The sequence below is a fragment of the Alosa sapidissima genome, chromosome 4 (assembly GCF_018492685.1).
Source record: "Alosa sapidissima isolate fAloSap1 chromosome 4, fAloSap1.pri, whole genome shotgun sequence".
NCBI classification, from domain to species: Eukaryota; Metazoa; Chordata; class Actinopteri; order Clupeiformes; family Clupeidae; genus Alosa; species Alosa sapidissima.
In genome coordinates, this window is record NC_055960.1 from 8656816 (window position 1) to 8671815 (window position 15000).

At 45.4% G+C, this 15000-nt stretch overlaps 1 protein-coding gene across 2 annotated transcripts in view; it reads right to left on the reverse strand.

The window, feature by feature from the left end:
- The window catches only part of cntn4 (contactin 4), a 101179-nt gene that overhangs the window by 35277 nt on the left and 50902 nt on the right, over positions 1 to 15000 (reverse strand). For both annotated transcript variants that reach the window (XM_042089683.1, XM_042089684.1), the window contains exons 6-9: positions 10039 to 10242; positions 7696 to 7798; positions 7040 to 7224; positions 1615 to 1754 (exon numbers count right to left, since the gene is read on the reverse strand). In XM_042089683.1, the coding sequence (XP_041945617.1) occupies positions 1615 to 1754; positions 7040 to 7224; positions 7696 to 7798; positions 10039 to 10242 (632 nt within the window). The remainder of the gene's footprint in view (positions 1 to 1614; positions 1755 to 7039; positions 7225 to 7695; positions 7799 to 10038; positions 10243 to 15000) is intronic.

Sequence of the window (15000 nt, forward strand, 5' to 3'; positions counted from 1 at the left end):
GAGGCTAGGAACTGACAGATTGCTAATTATGCAGTGGCGAATCCAACTATAATCTGCCTTTATATTGCAAAGAGAACCTGCTGTTTGGAGCGTTGCCTGCGGACATAATAAAAGTAGGTTCACTCATCCCTTGCACATATATAAAGTCTGCGGATGGATCGATACGGTCTGTTTTGTTTGCAAACATTTTGTTTAATGAAGGAAAATTAACATAGAGTTTATTTATACCACGCAAGCTGTGCCTCGCCGCTAACTATCAATCACCCTCAACTTACCACCCAGCTAGGCTTGGAGAAATGTGCAGCCAAAACGTATGGCGTAAAAACACCAAGCAATACATCCTGTGGTAATGAATGCTTCACTAATGCGGTAGAGTAAATAAAACAGGGTTGGATCATTAGTTAAATAAATAAACAAAGGAATGAACCTAGTAACTCCTCGCCCCGCCTTTCCTGATGAAGTGTTTACTTCGCCTCATCATGCAGTGTGTGTGTGTGTGTGTGTGTGTGTGTGTGTGTGTGTGTGTGTGTGTGTGAAAAATAAATAAATAAATTAAAAAGTAGTCGCAACGACACGTCAGTCGGGCAATATGTTTATAAGCCCTCTCACTCCCTCTTCCTCTCTTTCTCTTCTCCCTGGGGGGAGAGCAGGATTAATTGCTGGGCTTTCGGTGGAGATTTAACAGAAGATTACCATGGGTCTTACATCATCAAGCTTTAAGACTCGACTCAAGCGCTGTGTGCTTGTTTGTAGTTGGGTCCCTTGAAAGCAGACGTGTGATGAAGACGTTTGAGTGTAATGTGATAACACACACACACACACACACACACACACAAACACACACACACACACACACACACACACACACGAAACCTGTCAAACCAGTCATCAAATCCCAAATCTTCCCAGATGTGCCTTTTCCGCCCTCTCCCTGCATGAGCGTCAGTGTATCCTTCCGCGATCAATAAGACACAGCGGCGAAAACAATAAAGAACGCTAAAGGAGCTGATGTCAGAGCACATGGTGTACAAGCACAGAGGAGGTGGGGGGGGGGGGGACGGGATTTCATTTAACTCCTCTCTGCTTTTATTACATTTCGTCCTTGGCTGGGGATGTGAGGGACTTCAGCACAGCTGGGGACTACTGAGGAGAGAGGGAGCGGCAAGAGAGAGAGGTGGAGATGAAGGAGGGAGGGAGCGAGGGAGGGGATGAGAGAAAGGAGAAGATAGAGAGAGGGAGGCAGAGGTAGACAGAGAAGGAAAGAGAGGGAGCGAGGGAGGGGATGAGAGAAAGGAGAAGATAGAGAGAGGGAGGCAGAGGTAGACAGAGAAGGAAAGAGAGGGAGCGAGGGAGGGGATGAGAGAAAGGAGAAGATAGAGAGAGGGAGGCAGAGGTAGACAGAGAAGGGGAGAGAGGGAGCGAGGGAGCGAGGGAGGGATGAGAGAAAGGAGAAGATAGAGAGAGGGAAGCAGAGGTAGACAGAGAAGGAGAGAGAGGGAGAAGGACGTGATTGTGTGGGAAAAAGAGTGTATGTGTGTTGGGAGTGTGTGAGTGTGAGTGTGAGTGTGAGTGTGTGTGTGTGTCTGTGTGTGTGTGTGAGAGAGAGAGATGTACCTCGTCAGACTCCAGATTCTCTCCATTTCTCATCCATCTGAAGGAGGGCTTGGGCTTGCCGGTGGCCTTGCACTCCCACACCAGAGACTCATCCATGGCCTTCTGCACATCCTGCGGTAGCTCGATCAGCTGGGGAGGGGCTACAGGACCACAACACACACACACACACACACACACACACACACACACACACACACACACACACACACACACACACACACACACACACACACACACAGCCCACCAGGATCAGAGCCATCTAACATCATCACTCTTAAGCCAAGCAGTTTTCTTATCCCACTCCCTACCCATTTTGCAAGTTGAAATAAAACATTGTTGAGATTAGATTGCCTGTGCCTTGTTGATATAAACACACTCCTGTTGGGCTTGTTTGCCAGTGTGGTGGGGGGAAGTAGAAAAGGAAATTACACATAATGTATTACTTTGCCTATGACCAGCGGTATGAAGTGGCCCTTCCTGAGCCCATTAAAGTAAAGTATGGTTTAATTATACATGAGCTCTATTGATTTCTATCTTTTAAGTGCATGTAAGTCAAACCTTGTTAATTATTTAGTAAAAACTGGGAAGCATATTGGGTACATCATTTATGTCACCTGATGAGATGAGGAGAATTGATAAACATATAAATAAAGCTAGTGCATACTGAGAGAGGGAGGAAGGAGGAGGAGGGGAAGAAGGGGTGAGGAGAGAGAGAGAGAGAGAGAGAGAGAGAGATTTCTGGATTTATTTGATCAGCTCCTCCACTGGCAGATCAATTCTGAATAAGTGGGTGTGACTGCAAGCTATGGAGAATTAGTGGGCCAGGTCAAGCATTTGCATTCCGCATCATCACTAGCCCCCATCCGCAAGTCCTGCGTGTGGAAGTAATAAGACCACGCTCTCTCTGCTATCCGCACCCATGGGATGGATTCTCTAAGAAGGATTAAGCTGTATGTCGACATAAACCGATGTATCATATTTAATGAACAATGTATAGCCTACTGAAAGTGCAGGTTTGTGTATGTGTGCGAGTATGTGTATGTGTGAGTGTGTGTGTGTGTGTGTGTGTGTGTGTGTGTGTGTGTGTGTGTGTGCATTTTTATGTGTATGTGTGTGTACATGTTTGTGTGTGCATGCGTCTATGTGTGTGCATGTGCGTGAGTGTGCATGTGTGTGTGTGTGTGTGAGTGTGTGTGTGTGTGTGTGTGTGTGTGTGTGCGCATTTTTATGTGTATGTGTGTGTACATGTTTGTGTGTGCATGCGTGTATGTGTGTGCATGTGCGTGAGTGTGCATGTGCATGTGTGTGTGTATGTGCGTGTGCATGTGCGTAGTATGGATGAATGAGTGTGCAATAGTTTTGTTTTTTTCATTCCTGTGTGTATATGTGTATAAATGAGTGCATGCTGGTGTGTGTGTCTTTCCCTGTGTCTGTGTAACTCGTGTGCCTGTACTTTAAAAACTGCCTAAGGACATAAGCAAAGCAGTACTCCGAGAGTCCATTATCGCCAGTCATTTAGCAGCACATCCATGCTACTGCAGTCTTACTGCCCGGCCTGCAGGCAATGTCCCACCCGCCTCACCTCTGTGGACCCCACTCAGGTTGTTTATTCTCCCTCTCCTTCGCTCCCTTTCTTTCTCTCTCTCCTCTCTTTCTCTGTCTTTTTTCTATCTCTCTATCTCCTTCTCTCTCATTCTGTCTCTCTCTCTCTGTTTATCTCTATCTCCCTCACTCTCTCTCTCTTCATCCTCTCTGTCTTTCTCTCTATCTCTCTATCTCTTTCTCTCTCCTTCTGTCTCTCTCTCTGTTTATATCTCTCTCCTTCACTCTCTCTCTTCCTCCTTCTCTCTCTGTCTTTCTCTCTATCTCTCCTTCTGTCTCTCTCTCTCTGTTTATCTTGTTCTCCCTCACTCTCTCTCTTCCTCCTTCTCTCTCTGTCTTTCTCTCTCTCTTTATCTATCTCTCTCTCTGTCATGGCCACTCAGCCCATCGCTCATCCACCGTGAGTGTATTGACTTTCAGGCCCAGTGCCCCACATGAAAGCCGCTCTCCTACGGCTGCGTGATCCTGAGCCAGTGGGCAGCCTGTCAGCCACGACCCTTCCTGAATCAACTCAAGACAGGTGGATGGGTGGTGGTGGATGGGGGGTGGTGCTGGTGGTGGTGGAGTGTGGACACTGGGTTGGAGGGTCAAGCGAGAGCCTCACCTCTCTCCTCAAACGCTGGCCTCCCCATGAATACTAATTAACCAGATCGTTTGGCCGTCCTGTGGGGTTCAAAGGACCACGCCGGGAGATTGTTGTGCAAAATAACACACTTCATCGCACACACAGGACACAACAGGCTCCCCCTCCCTCTGCGGTGGCTATTTTTGATTTTCTAATTTCTTTCACATCCAGTTATGTGAGACGACCAGGCTGCTGCGGGTGTTGGAGACTACATTTTACTACATTAAAGGACAGCAGACTTGCAAAACAACTGAATATTGCATGGACATGATTAAAAAAAAAAGACAGAGAGAGAGAGAGAGAGAGATAGAGTGGAGGAGAGGAGAGGAGAGAGGGGGGAGACAATTACAGTTTCCCTTTTAAGTGTCCTTTGAATAACATGAAAGAGTCCTAATCAGATATTTCACAACGTACTGTAAAAACACCAGCAGTATTAATCAGAAAAAGGGCCGCACTGAAATGTTCAAACCCAGAACTGCTTGCAATGCAGATGAAGGCTGGAGTGTGTGTGTGTGTGTGTGTGTGTGTGTGTGTGTGTGTGTCTGTGTGTGCTCACACCAATTCCATCCCACCCCACCCCACACCACCTACCCACCAGGCTCCCCACCCGTCTGTCTCTCCACCCACTCCCCCCACCCCCCGAGCTGACGGAGGCTCTGCTGCTGCCAGCTGCAGCGATAAACATGAGATACTCTTATCGATCCCCCTCCCCCACCTCCCACCATTCCCCCACTCTGCTGACCAATGTCTCAGCGGCTTGATTCCAGGGGACTTCAAAATAAGATTACAGATGTGTATCACCTGCCAGCGTGCGGAGGAGCTGAGAGCATGCCGCCGCGCTCAAGAGGCCCGGACCCGCGGCTAATCCTGACAAAAACACGCCTGCGGACGCACGTAACCGATGCTGCTGCGGCCACAACGCCGGCTACTATAGCGACAGGGCTGCCTGGCGGCGTCCCCTCCTCCTCCTGCTTGTTTGCCAGTGTGATGTTGTGGGTGGAGGTGGACATGGAGGAGGCGGGAGGGGGTGGAGGAGGACGTTTGAGGAGCGCAGTAAATAATGGCAAATTGTTTAATGTACAGAATGAGCTATGCCCCCAGCAAATGACAAGATCCTGACTTATGGACAACGACAGCAGGAGTGTGGAGAGGTTTGGGGGAGGAGGAGGAGGAGGAGAGGGGCTGAGTTTGTGTGTGTTTGTGTGTGTGTGTGTGTGTGTGTGTGTATGTGTGTGTGTGTGTGTGTGTGTGTGTGTGTGGGTGGGAGGGGGACCAATTGAACAGAGAGCGACTGAGGTTGGTGGAAAAAATCAAGAGATTGCTCGTAAATACAGCACGGGCCTAAATTTATGGCAGCAAGATTAAAAGTCAGAGCATTAGTTACAATGTAACCATTACCACAACGAAGCATGCGGGGAAGGAAAGAAATAAACAATGTGACTCCGTGGAAAGACTATTGTGCATTCCTGGGTTACCGTGCTATTAAACGTATTATTACACCAGTCAAAAGGCTCCTGTTTGCTACCACTGCCTTCTATAAATAGCATTTCTTTTCCCATTGTCTCTGTTGCAGCTTTTGGGACTCACAGTGGCCCACATAGCTCAGAATATAAACAAAGACAACAGGGCTGCTAAATCTGTGTGTGTGGAGGAGAGAGAGAGAGACATAGAGCAAAAGAGAAGGAGGGCAAGAAAAAAGAGAGCAAGAAAGAGAGAGAGGGAGAGAGAGAGAGAGAGAGAGAGAGAGAGAGAGAGAGAGAGAGAGAGAGAGGGAGAAAAGAGAGAGCGAGAACCCTGTGCAGGCTATTCTTGTAAATGGGCCATTGGGTATGCAGCAGAGAGGGACTCCATGTGGGAGAATAAATCTCACTGGTCTGTTGCCTACAGGTACTTACTTAATAGGAAGCCGTCCTGTATGAGCAATACCTCTGGATGATTACCACGGTAGCAGGAAAGGTCATGACCCTTCATTTAAAAGTCCATATTAAATATACTTTTCCTGGCATGGCTTGGAGCGACACACACACACACAGCAAGGATAACGGAGACTCTTGCGGTTATGGTCCTTTACATTAATCAGAGTGAGTCAATCCCCAAATTCCTTCCATTGCTGACTGTGCAAACATGTCATTGTGTTTGACAAATGTTCTGTGAAACTTCTATTCCAGCCAGTGTATAGCATGAGTGTAAGGATGCTAAATAACGAAAAACCACATGACATGGACAGGAATAGGAAGGCTAGCAACAGGAAGGCTAGGAATAGGAAGGCTAAATAGCCTGTATGTCTGGCAAAGGAGCTAAGTAAGTTTGGTCAGGAGAAATCTAGATTCGGGTGTGGAGAAGCCTAGATTGAGATTCAAATTTGAACAGAATGCTTCAAGCAATTTGATTCATTCAGAGGAATGCCATACTTGAACCTTCAGTAGTTAATAGAGTGTTACATGCTAGACCATTTTTGGTGGAGTTTGCAAATCAGTAAATATCAAAAGCTAGTGTATTACACTCATGCAATACACTTATGGTAATGTAATGTCATGACTGAAATGTACTGTTGAAATTTACATCTAATAAGAGTTACTCTTTCATGTGTTGAACTGTGCTCTTTCATATTATTTCGATAGATATCCTTTGCAGGTAGACATTTTGTGCAGTAGACTAATAGCACAGAAATATGCCTGCACAGCAAGGACTGAAAAAAAAAACAAAACAAAACATAATCCACAATGTCATTAATTACAGAAAAACAACGGATGAAGTGAAATGTGGAATCATGACGTTGTCCTAGCATATGTGCCTGAGGCCTACCCACAGACTTAACAGCTCCGATCTGAAGCTCAGTCGGGTGTCAATCATTGTGCCATCTGCTTGAAACCCTAGATCAGGCGCAGAGACAAGGTCAGAGTCAAGGTCACTTCCTCATCCACTGCCTTTAATCTGGATAAAAATATTAGAGGCATCATGACCACCCGGGTTTAATCACACTGATGCCCTGTTCAAATCGCACAGCCATGTGGGCAATGTGGAGTTTTTTTTCCCTCTTTTTGTCAATCCTCCACCGTGTGCTTGGAGATTCAGAGACCAATGAGATGTTTGTGACGAGTTCTTGTCTGAGTGAGTCTGACATGGCAGCCTCTCTTTCTCTCGCTCTCTTTCCCAGTTCAAATATTCATGCGGCCATGACAGGATGGGTTCGCCTACCGTAGAAGGACAGTTTGCCTTTCACCGCGTTCCTTCCCTTGGCGTTGTCGGCCGTGCACTCGTAGATCCCAGCATCCTCCTGCTGGAAGTACGGGATCTCCAGGACGCCACTGGCCTTGCGCATGTCCACTTTCCGAGAGAACGGCACGCCGTCGGTCCTGCGCCACGTTATGGATGGCACTGGGCTGGTCATGGGGACAAGAAAACAAACAGTTCAAAAACACACTACACCAAAAAAATAATTTAATCTGAAGCAAATAGTGTTCAGAATTATAATGACACTTTGTCTTGTTCACAACACTGTGGACCTTGGGACTTCTCAGTGCGAATGTCTATAACAAAGATCCTTTAGAACACAGGAAGAACACTTCTGTGAATCGTCTCGCTTTATCAACCGTCTCTGTCTATAACATGTTCGAGAAGATCTTGCAGGTAACATAGCTATAATGAAATCTATAAGGATAGAAATTCAATTGTAAAGATATGTTATTTTTAGAGGGCCCTTGCTTCTCAACAGCATGATGAATTGAAGTTACACAGTGGCTCTCACAATGATTCTGTTGAATTTAGAGTCTCAATGGTATCATCAGAGGGAGGCATAGGGCAGGTCTGTACTGTACCCATAAATCACGTTGTGTCAACCACATTGGACTTACTTTCCCAAGGCAAAACACTCCAGCTTCACCGTGGAGCCTTTGGCCACTGGTACAAGCTCTGGAAACTGCACTTCAATCTTTGGTTCATATTCACCCATCACACCTAAGAAAAGAAAAAAAAAGAAAATATGGAATGTGCTAAACAGGAGATATTTTCAATTACACAAAAGCCACAGAAAGCGTTTTTAACTTGCAGGGCTGGATGAGTGAGAGTGGAGGCGGAGGCCGTCTTTCTGGGTAGACCTTTTTCATAATGAAACACCAGAGCGCAGACTAAGTTGTCTAAAAATAGATTTCTAATCGCAGCTCTCTTAAGGCACTATTCCTCATCACTCTCAAAGTACCGCTCAAGAAACGGGGCCGTGGCAAACAATCTCAGGCTCATGTTTGAACGGCACACACATGGATACACACACACACACACACACACACACACACACAAACACACACACATATATGCAAGTGCATACACACACACACACACACACACACACACACACACACACACACACACACACACACACACACACACACACATGCAGGTGTGTACACACACACACACACACACACACACACACACAACCCTAATTTTTGCTAGGCAAACGTTATGTCGCCTGTCGTGCAGCTGTGAGAGCTAATTCAGATCCTTAACCGTAGTGTCTGATGCGGGTACGGTAGCCAAACTAGCCCTACTGTGAAAAGACACAGGTGGAACAGACACAATAGTCTCCTCCTAGAACCTTTTCCTTGTGCTGCACACGCCAACTTTGACCCTTGTGGGTGCCGATAGTACAGAGACAGACTGGCAACTAGATTGATTCACATTCGTTTGCCATGAAGAGCCGATTAAGTGCCCACTGATTTTATAGTCAGAAAAAAAACATAGTCATTATAAAAACAGTTGATTTAATGAAAGCCATATAAATAGAAGATTAGGGGTTCCTTGCACACAAGCAGATATTTTTAAAGGAAAAATCTGCCACAAATAACAGTGCAGACCCCAGGGTTTAGGAAATATCTGTATAAAACAGACAGATCTGAGACTGCAGCTTGTTTTTGCTTAATTATAACTCGCACAAACATATGGTGCAACACACCAGTGCGCGTGCTGATTTAAGCCAGGCAATTCCCACCTCACTTTTTGAGTACAGACAGGAATAATGCTCGTCTATGGCAGCGCTTCAAGAGCTGTTTATGTGCACAAGCGGCTGCCTCTGGGCCTCCCGAGACACGAGACTCCAGAGGGCGAAGGCAGTGCTCCTCTGTGGGTGAGGCAGGCTGCAATGTGAATGGCACGGTCTGCCACGGCTCTCCATATATCTGTAAACATCGACCATGCTGCTATTTTATAGAAAAGGGGGTTGTTTCTGGCAAGAAATGTAAGCTGAGGTCTCCGCGTCAAACACCATCATACTGTCCGTCAGTTCATTAATAATGACTGAAATTCTTCCTTGGCAGCTGGAAGGTAAACAAAGATGCTGACAAAGAAATACCAATATGGACAAAAAAAGAGTCTCTAGTCATGTCTAGTCATGTTATCTGTATTCAGGCCCTGGCTCCATTCCACAACTGAATACACGGCAATCTGTTCTGTTTGTGATGGGGAAAGAGTTTCCTTGCACTCATTGGAATGCAATGCTGTATCAAACAAAAGTGTATAGCATGAGCAACTCATTCAATTGAAGAAGACCAGTCCATTGAGGCCCATGGCTGTTATGCCAGTGAGAAGCAAGGTTAGCTTATGCATTAAAGCACACTATAGCAACCTATAGCCAACTATAGCACAATCTTTCTCTTCTACTGTCCCTTTAAGGCCTTATGTGGATGAGCATGGGGACTATTTTTAACTTAACCATATCAAAGCAAAAACCAGAGTTCACTTTAAGATCACCTTGAGACAAATGACCTTTTCATTAGCGAGCCTTTTGATAAGGCCAGTCTAGGAACAGCAAAACACATGCTACCAGGCCATCCTTAATTTGCAAAGAAACAGCTCATTAACCTTTGGTCATAATTTGTATTCCTTGAAAAAAAAAGGCTAAAGCCATTGCCGATGTTTTGATGTTGCATACTGATATTTGAGATGATTGTCTTTGAATCTGATTTTCTTTTAGAGTTCTAGAAGCATCTAGGAAGCCATCCCTAAAACAATAGGTCACACAGGGAGACACAGACACTCACAAAAACACACACACACAAACACAAACATGAACATAAACATAAACACACAGACACACACAGACACACACACACACACACACACACACACACACACACACACACACACACACTGTGTTATGACGACCAGTGCAGATGGAGACATGAAACAGGATTGGGTCTCACCATCAGAACGTAGCACTAATGGAGTAGGAGGTCCCTCCACCCTGGTCTTGGTGACAGTGTTAGTCACCACACAGGTGTAGTTGCCCACATCGGACGGCTCCACCTTGGCGATGTAAAGATTACCCGTCTTCTGGGACACGAAGCGACGGCTATCCTGTTTCACCACTGATGGGTACTTGTTGAAAATCCAGGAAAACGTCAGACCTGCTCATACAAAAGATGAAAAACAAAAACATATTATTTATTACTAATAATTTGTTATTTCTGAATCTCTCTAATATAATATGTTGCTTTATATCAACACACAGTCTGAAATGCAACTATACTGAAATTTTAAAACACTCACACACACACACACACACACATACACACACACACACGAATCCATGGCTTTAGTGTGTTTCTCTTCTGTGCAGGAGTGTTGTTGCTGGGCAGCAGATGTGGGGTGTTCTCAAGAGTCCTCTGCCCCCCGTGAACTGCCAAATTACCAGAGGGGCTTCATGCCAGGGTGAAAATGAATGTCAGTGAGGGTCAGCAAGATGATAACTAAGCTGCCGCAAAAAAAAAAAAGAAAATGTAAAAAAAGGCCTGCACTGTATCAGAGGAATGGAATTACTGCGTGGTTGGTGTCTCAGCGTGTAAGCTATCTCTTCTAATTTAAAAAAAAAAATTGTTATAGCCACACTGAACCAAACAACTGCTTTCATCTCTGTTTTCTGAATAACAAGGAGGAACAGTGGTATTCACTGAATGAGCCACATAACATTCCACTATAGCAAGACACCTAATATTCCTGAGTTATTTAAAAACCCAGAACCTCAACATGTATGCTTTTGTGTCAAAAAACAACCTTTGCTGTATCCATGGACCATATGCACACAGCCCTGATGCCCTGTACAAGAATACAAAATCATTGTCAACCATATAGCATGTAATGATTGCTCTTGACAGTTTTAACTGGATTACACCAGTATTCATATTCTGCTTAATGCTTCCAACCATGCTGGATGATTAAGAGAAATATGATGCCATGTCTCTTTTGAGCCCTAGCATGATGGGTATCGTGTGAATGTGTCATTTACAGGTTGATTCAGATTCTCATTCATAGGCATTCATCTGTAGAGCTCACCATACCTGGAGATCTCATCAATAGCACTGATTAAGGCTTAGCCGTGTGTGTGTGCGTCTGTGTCTCTGTGTCCCTTATGTGTGTGTGCGTGTGTGTGTGTGTGTGTGTGTGTGTATGTCTGTGTCTGTGTGTGTGTGTGTGTGTGTGTGTGTCCCTTATGTGTGTGTGTGTGTGTGTGTGTGTGTGTGTGTCTCTGAGCCCTCCTCGTGCAGCTTGACTTTGCATGATAATCCGTCTCACCCTCCGGTTGCCAAGGCGTTCCAATCAGCAGCTCCGATGCCTGGTGCCCTTCTACCTTACAGACACGTAGCATCTCCCCACCCCCGCTGGGCCTAATCAAACCTATTCACTCGTTAGCGGGCCGGTAATTAAACAAAACACTCTTGGAGGATCCCTTGCTTTGCCTGCCTCTAACTGGCTGGTCATTTATCACAGCGGGGACGGGATGCGCACCGGCGCTCCGCTCCGCTACTCGCTCCCCAGACCGCAGAGGAAAGGGAGAGGGAGTGGCCTCTGAGGACCACGTCCACCTGGGCCCGCATGCTCTACTTACACACTAAAGGTGAGGGCCACAGAGAGATGGGTTGAGTTGAGAAGGTGGTGGTGTTGGTGGAGGGTGGAGGGGTGGTGGTGGTGGAAGAGGGGAAGCAATCTGTTCCTAAGCAGGCCAAGCCTCCACTCCTTCTTCCCCCCACCTGCTGGGATGCTACACGCTTCCCCCTGCCTTTCTCTCTGGTGGAGAAGGAGGCGCTCACAGTCAGTGGGCACCCACAAAGCGGGAGTGTTAGCGACTGCCGAGGTGTTAGCACTGCGTGCGGGTGCTCCGGAGGGAGAGCCGCCGCCTCCCCATCTGCGCTCATTTCTCTAGATCATCAGTTTGCTTTTGCAACATAGATTGATCTTTTTATGCCATTTTTTTTTGTTTCTTTGGCATGTTTTTTTCATCTCAGGTATGCACACAGTTGAATTCAGACTGCGGTTTATTCCGCAGAAGGTAAACAGCAATTTCGCCGTAATTGTTCATTATATTCCAGCCTTGCTAATGGGTGACCACATTCACGCTGCTGTGCACCTGGTTCGATTGCTTACAGGTGTAAATAAGTGTTGTGTTTGAAAAGTCGCTGGCAATTACAGATGAACAGAAACTAATTATGGAGGGTCTCTTCATAGTCAATGTCCTTGAGCACAGAAATATTAAAACACAAACACTAAAGCAAATGAAGAGTGGATGTTTTTTCAGGGAATCCAAAAAGCTTAATCTAGCATCCTGTGAGAATTTGACTGAATTAATAATACTAAATCGAAATAATTAATCAGCACTAACAATACAGTTAATGAACTAAGTAACCTTATTGAACCTTACATGTAGATGTATATTTAATTAAATTTGAATTTGAATTTCCCCTTGGGGATCAATAAAGTATCTATCTATCTATCTATCTATCTATCTATCTATCTATCTATCTATCTAAATAATAGCCAAGGTACTGCAGTAGCCCAGAGAGAGAGAGACAGAAACAGAAAGAGAGAATGAGAGAGGGGGGGGGTGTAGAAAGAGAGACAGAGACAGAAAGAAAGACAGACAGAGAGAAAGAGACAGAGAAAAAGAGAAACATACTGTATATGAGTCAAGTTCTACTTACAGCACAGAAGAGCAATATATCTAAAACAAACAACAAACCCTCTGACAAAAAACCGCACCACCTAAACATGTTGATCCCCTTTCCCTTGACCGAGCTCAGCTACCCAAGCAATTCTCACCATCCTAAAACAGAATAGAAATGCCACATTGACTAATCCACAGTGTGGTGGAGCTTCTGAGTGTTCCTCTCTCTCTCTCTATCTATCTCTCTCTCTCTCTCTATCTCTCTCTCTCTCCCTCTCTCTAAAAGATGATATGTAAGGGAAGTGGGAGTTTTCACTTTGAAGAGTCCCCTGAGAGACGTGTCAGATGCTGACAAAATACAGAGCACATTATGGCAAAGACTGCAAAGGTTGCAAAAGCGTTCTGAGGAGTCAACACGAAATGAAAAGAGCAGGCGGCACAGTATCCTAAATGACTCGCAGCAAATGTACATACCATGTAGGGCCCAGAGAAATAATAAATAAAGAGGACTGCACTTTTCTGGGAGAGAAATGCTGAAATTATGAAATTACTACAATCGAGTACAACATGGAGAATTTACCCTTATACGGCTGGACTTGCATTTGCAAGTTTGCAGAGTTGTCTTAGAACTGAGTACCAAAGGGAAAGAAATGGGGCTTTAGGGATAAAAGCACATTTTATACGCTGTTACTTGGAGGCCAAATTTTGAATGCATGAGGAAATCAGAACACAGGAAAGAGACTTGTTATTTTTCCATTAGAAGTCTAATCAAAGTAGCGAGACGAGCAGAACTATATCTCCACAAAGGAGTGTCCTGACCAGGGCAAACTGTTAGATCTGGGCTTAATGACAAATGATTTAAGATGCTTGCACAAGCATTCCTAATGTGTCTATTAGTGACAGTGTTTGGAGCCAACAATTAAAAGCAGCCTCTTGGCTTTGCTTACAGCATCTAAAGCGATTAATATCAACACTCCGCAGGACATCACAAATCCCGCCCCCCCCCCCCCCTCGGGCTCGGCCCTGCAGCTCGGCCCCATGGGACACCTGTGCAGAGGCAGCATTTTATAAACACAATACATATTCATCTCAGCGGGAAGAATAATTACTAGAAACAAAAGGAAAGTAGGTCTGCATCAACAGACAAAACAAGCCATCGATCAAAGACAGGGAGAAGGGGTGAGAGGGATGAGGGTCCAATAACAGTAGCGAAGCAGAGGTTATTGGGAAGTTTGTTTACGACAGGCCAGATTCTGGAGAGGCTGGTGTTGTATCTGCAAGGAAAAATCCTTTCATCCTGATTATGCGTGATCAATGTCAGCTTCTAATAAATATTAATTCCGATGCAGCAGCCTGATCATCATCTAGTATTAATAATACATGCAAAAAATTCCGTCTGACAACAATGTGTGCATTCTTAATTACTTTCCTCAACGCAGCATGCTGGGAGTTATATATATAAAAAAACAGAACAAAAAGGGTACTAATTGTTGTGTTGAAAATTTAACAACCCAAAGTAGCGTTGAGCGAACACAAACTCATTACCCACAGGTTCCCAAGAGGGGTCGTATTGAACATCGAACAGGTAGTAGACATTTAATTTACGGAAGACTCCAAGCCCTTCACAAACAAACTCTGCTGACAGCTAAGATGAATCTGCAACTCTCCACGGGGGAAAAAACAGTAACTAACTGAGAAATAAATAAAACGAGAACAAAGAAAAAGGCCGCAGTGCCACTTTGACTATGCCACAGAGTGCAGCATACTTCCACTAAGTTCGCTCCGGGCTCTGAGAAATGTCCTTTCCCCATCTTTTCTCTCTCTCTCTCTCTCGCTCTCTCTCACTCTCTCTTTTCCTTCCATTTCTTTACAAGGCGAGACAGAGTGAACATGGTCCATGCCTTCACAGCCACGGGGCCAAGGGGCCAAGGGAGGAGGAGGAAGGAGAGATGAGGAGGAAGAAGTGGCCCACAGGAGGCTTTCTCTATTCTTAGCGCGTCTTTGGCGGGGGGAAAGGGGCAATTTCAGTCTCGAGTGCACCTAAAAGGTCTTCCCTCCATTAGGAGATGGAGGTCAGCTGCATTAGGTCCAGTGCTAAACAGAGTAATTGAGTAATACAAAGACCACGGCTAGGTCACACAGGCAACCCATTAATGTGGGATGCTCGGCGATGGGGGGAGAGAGTGAGACAGAGAGAGAGAGAGAAAGAGAGAGAGGGAGAGAGAGA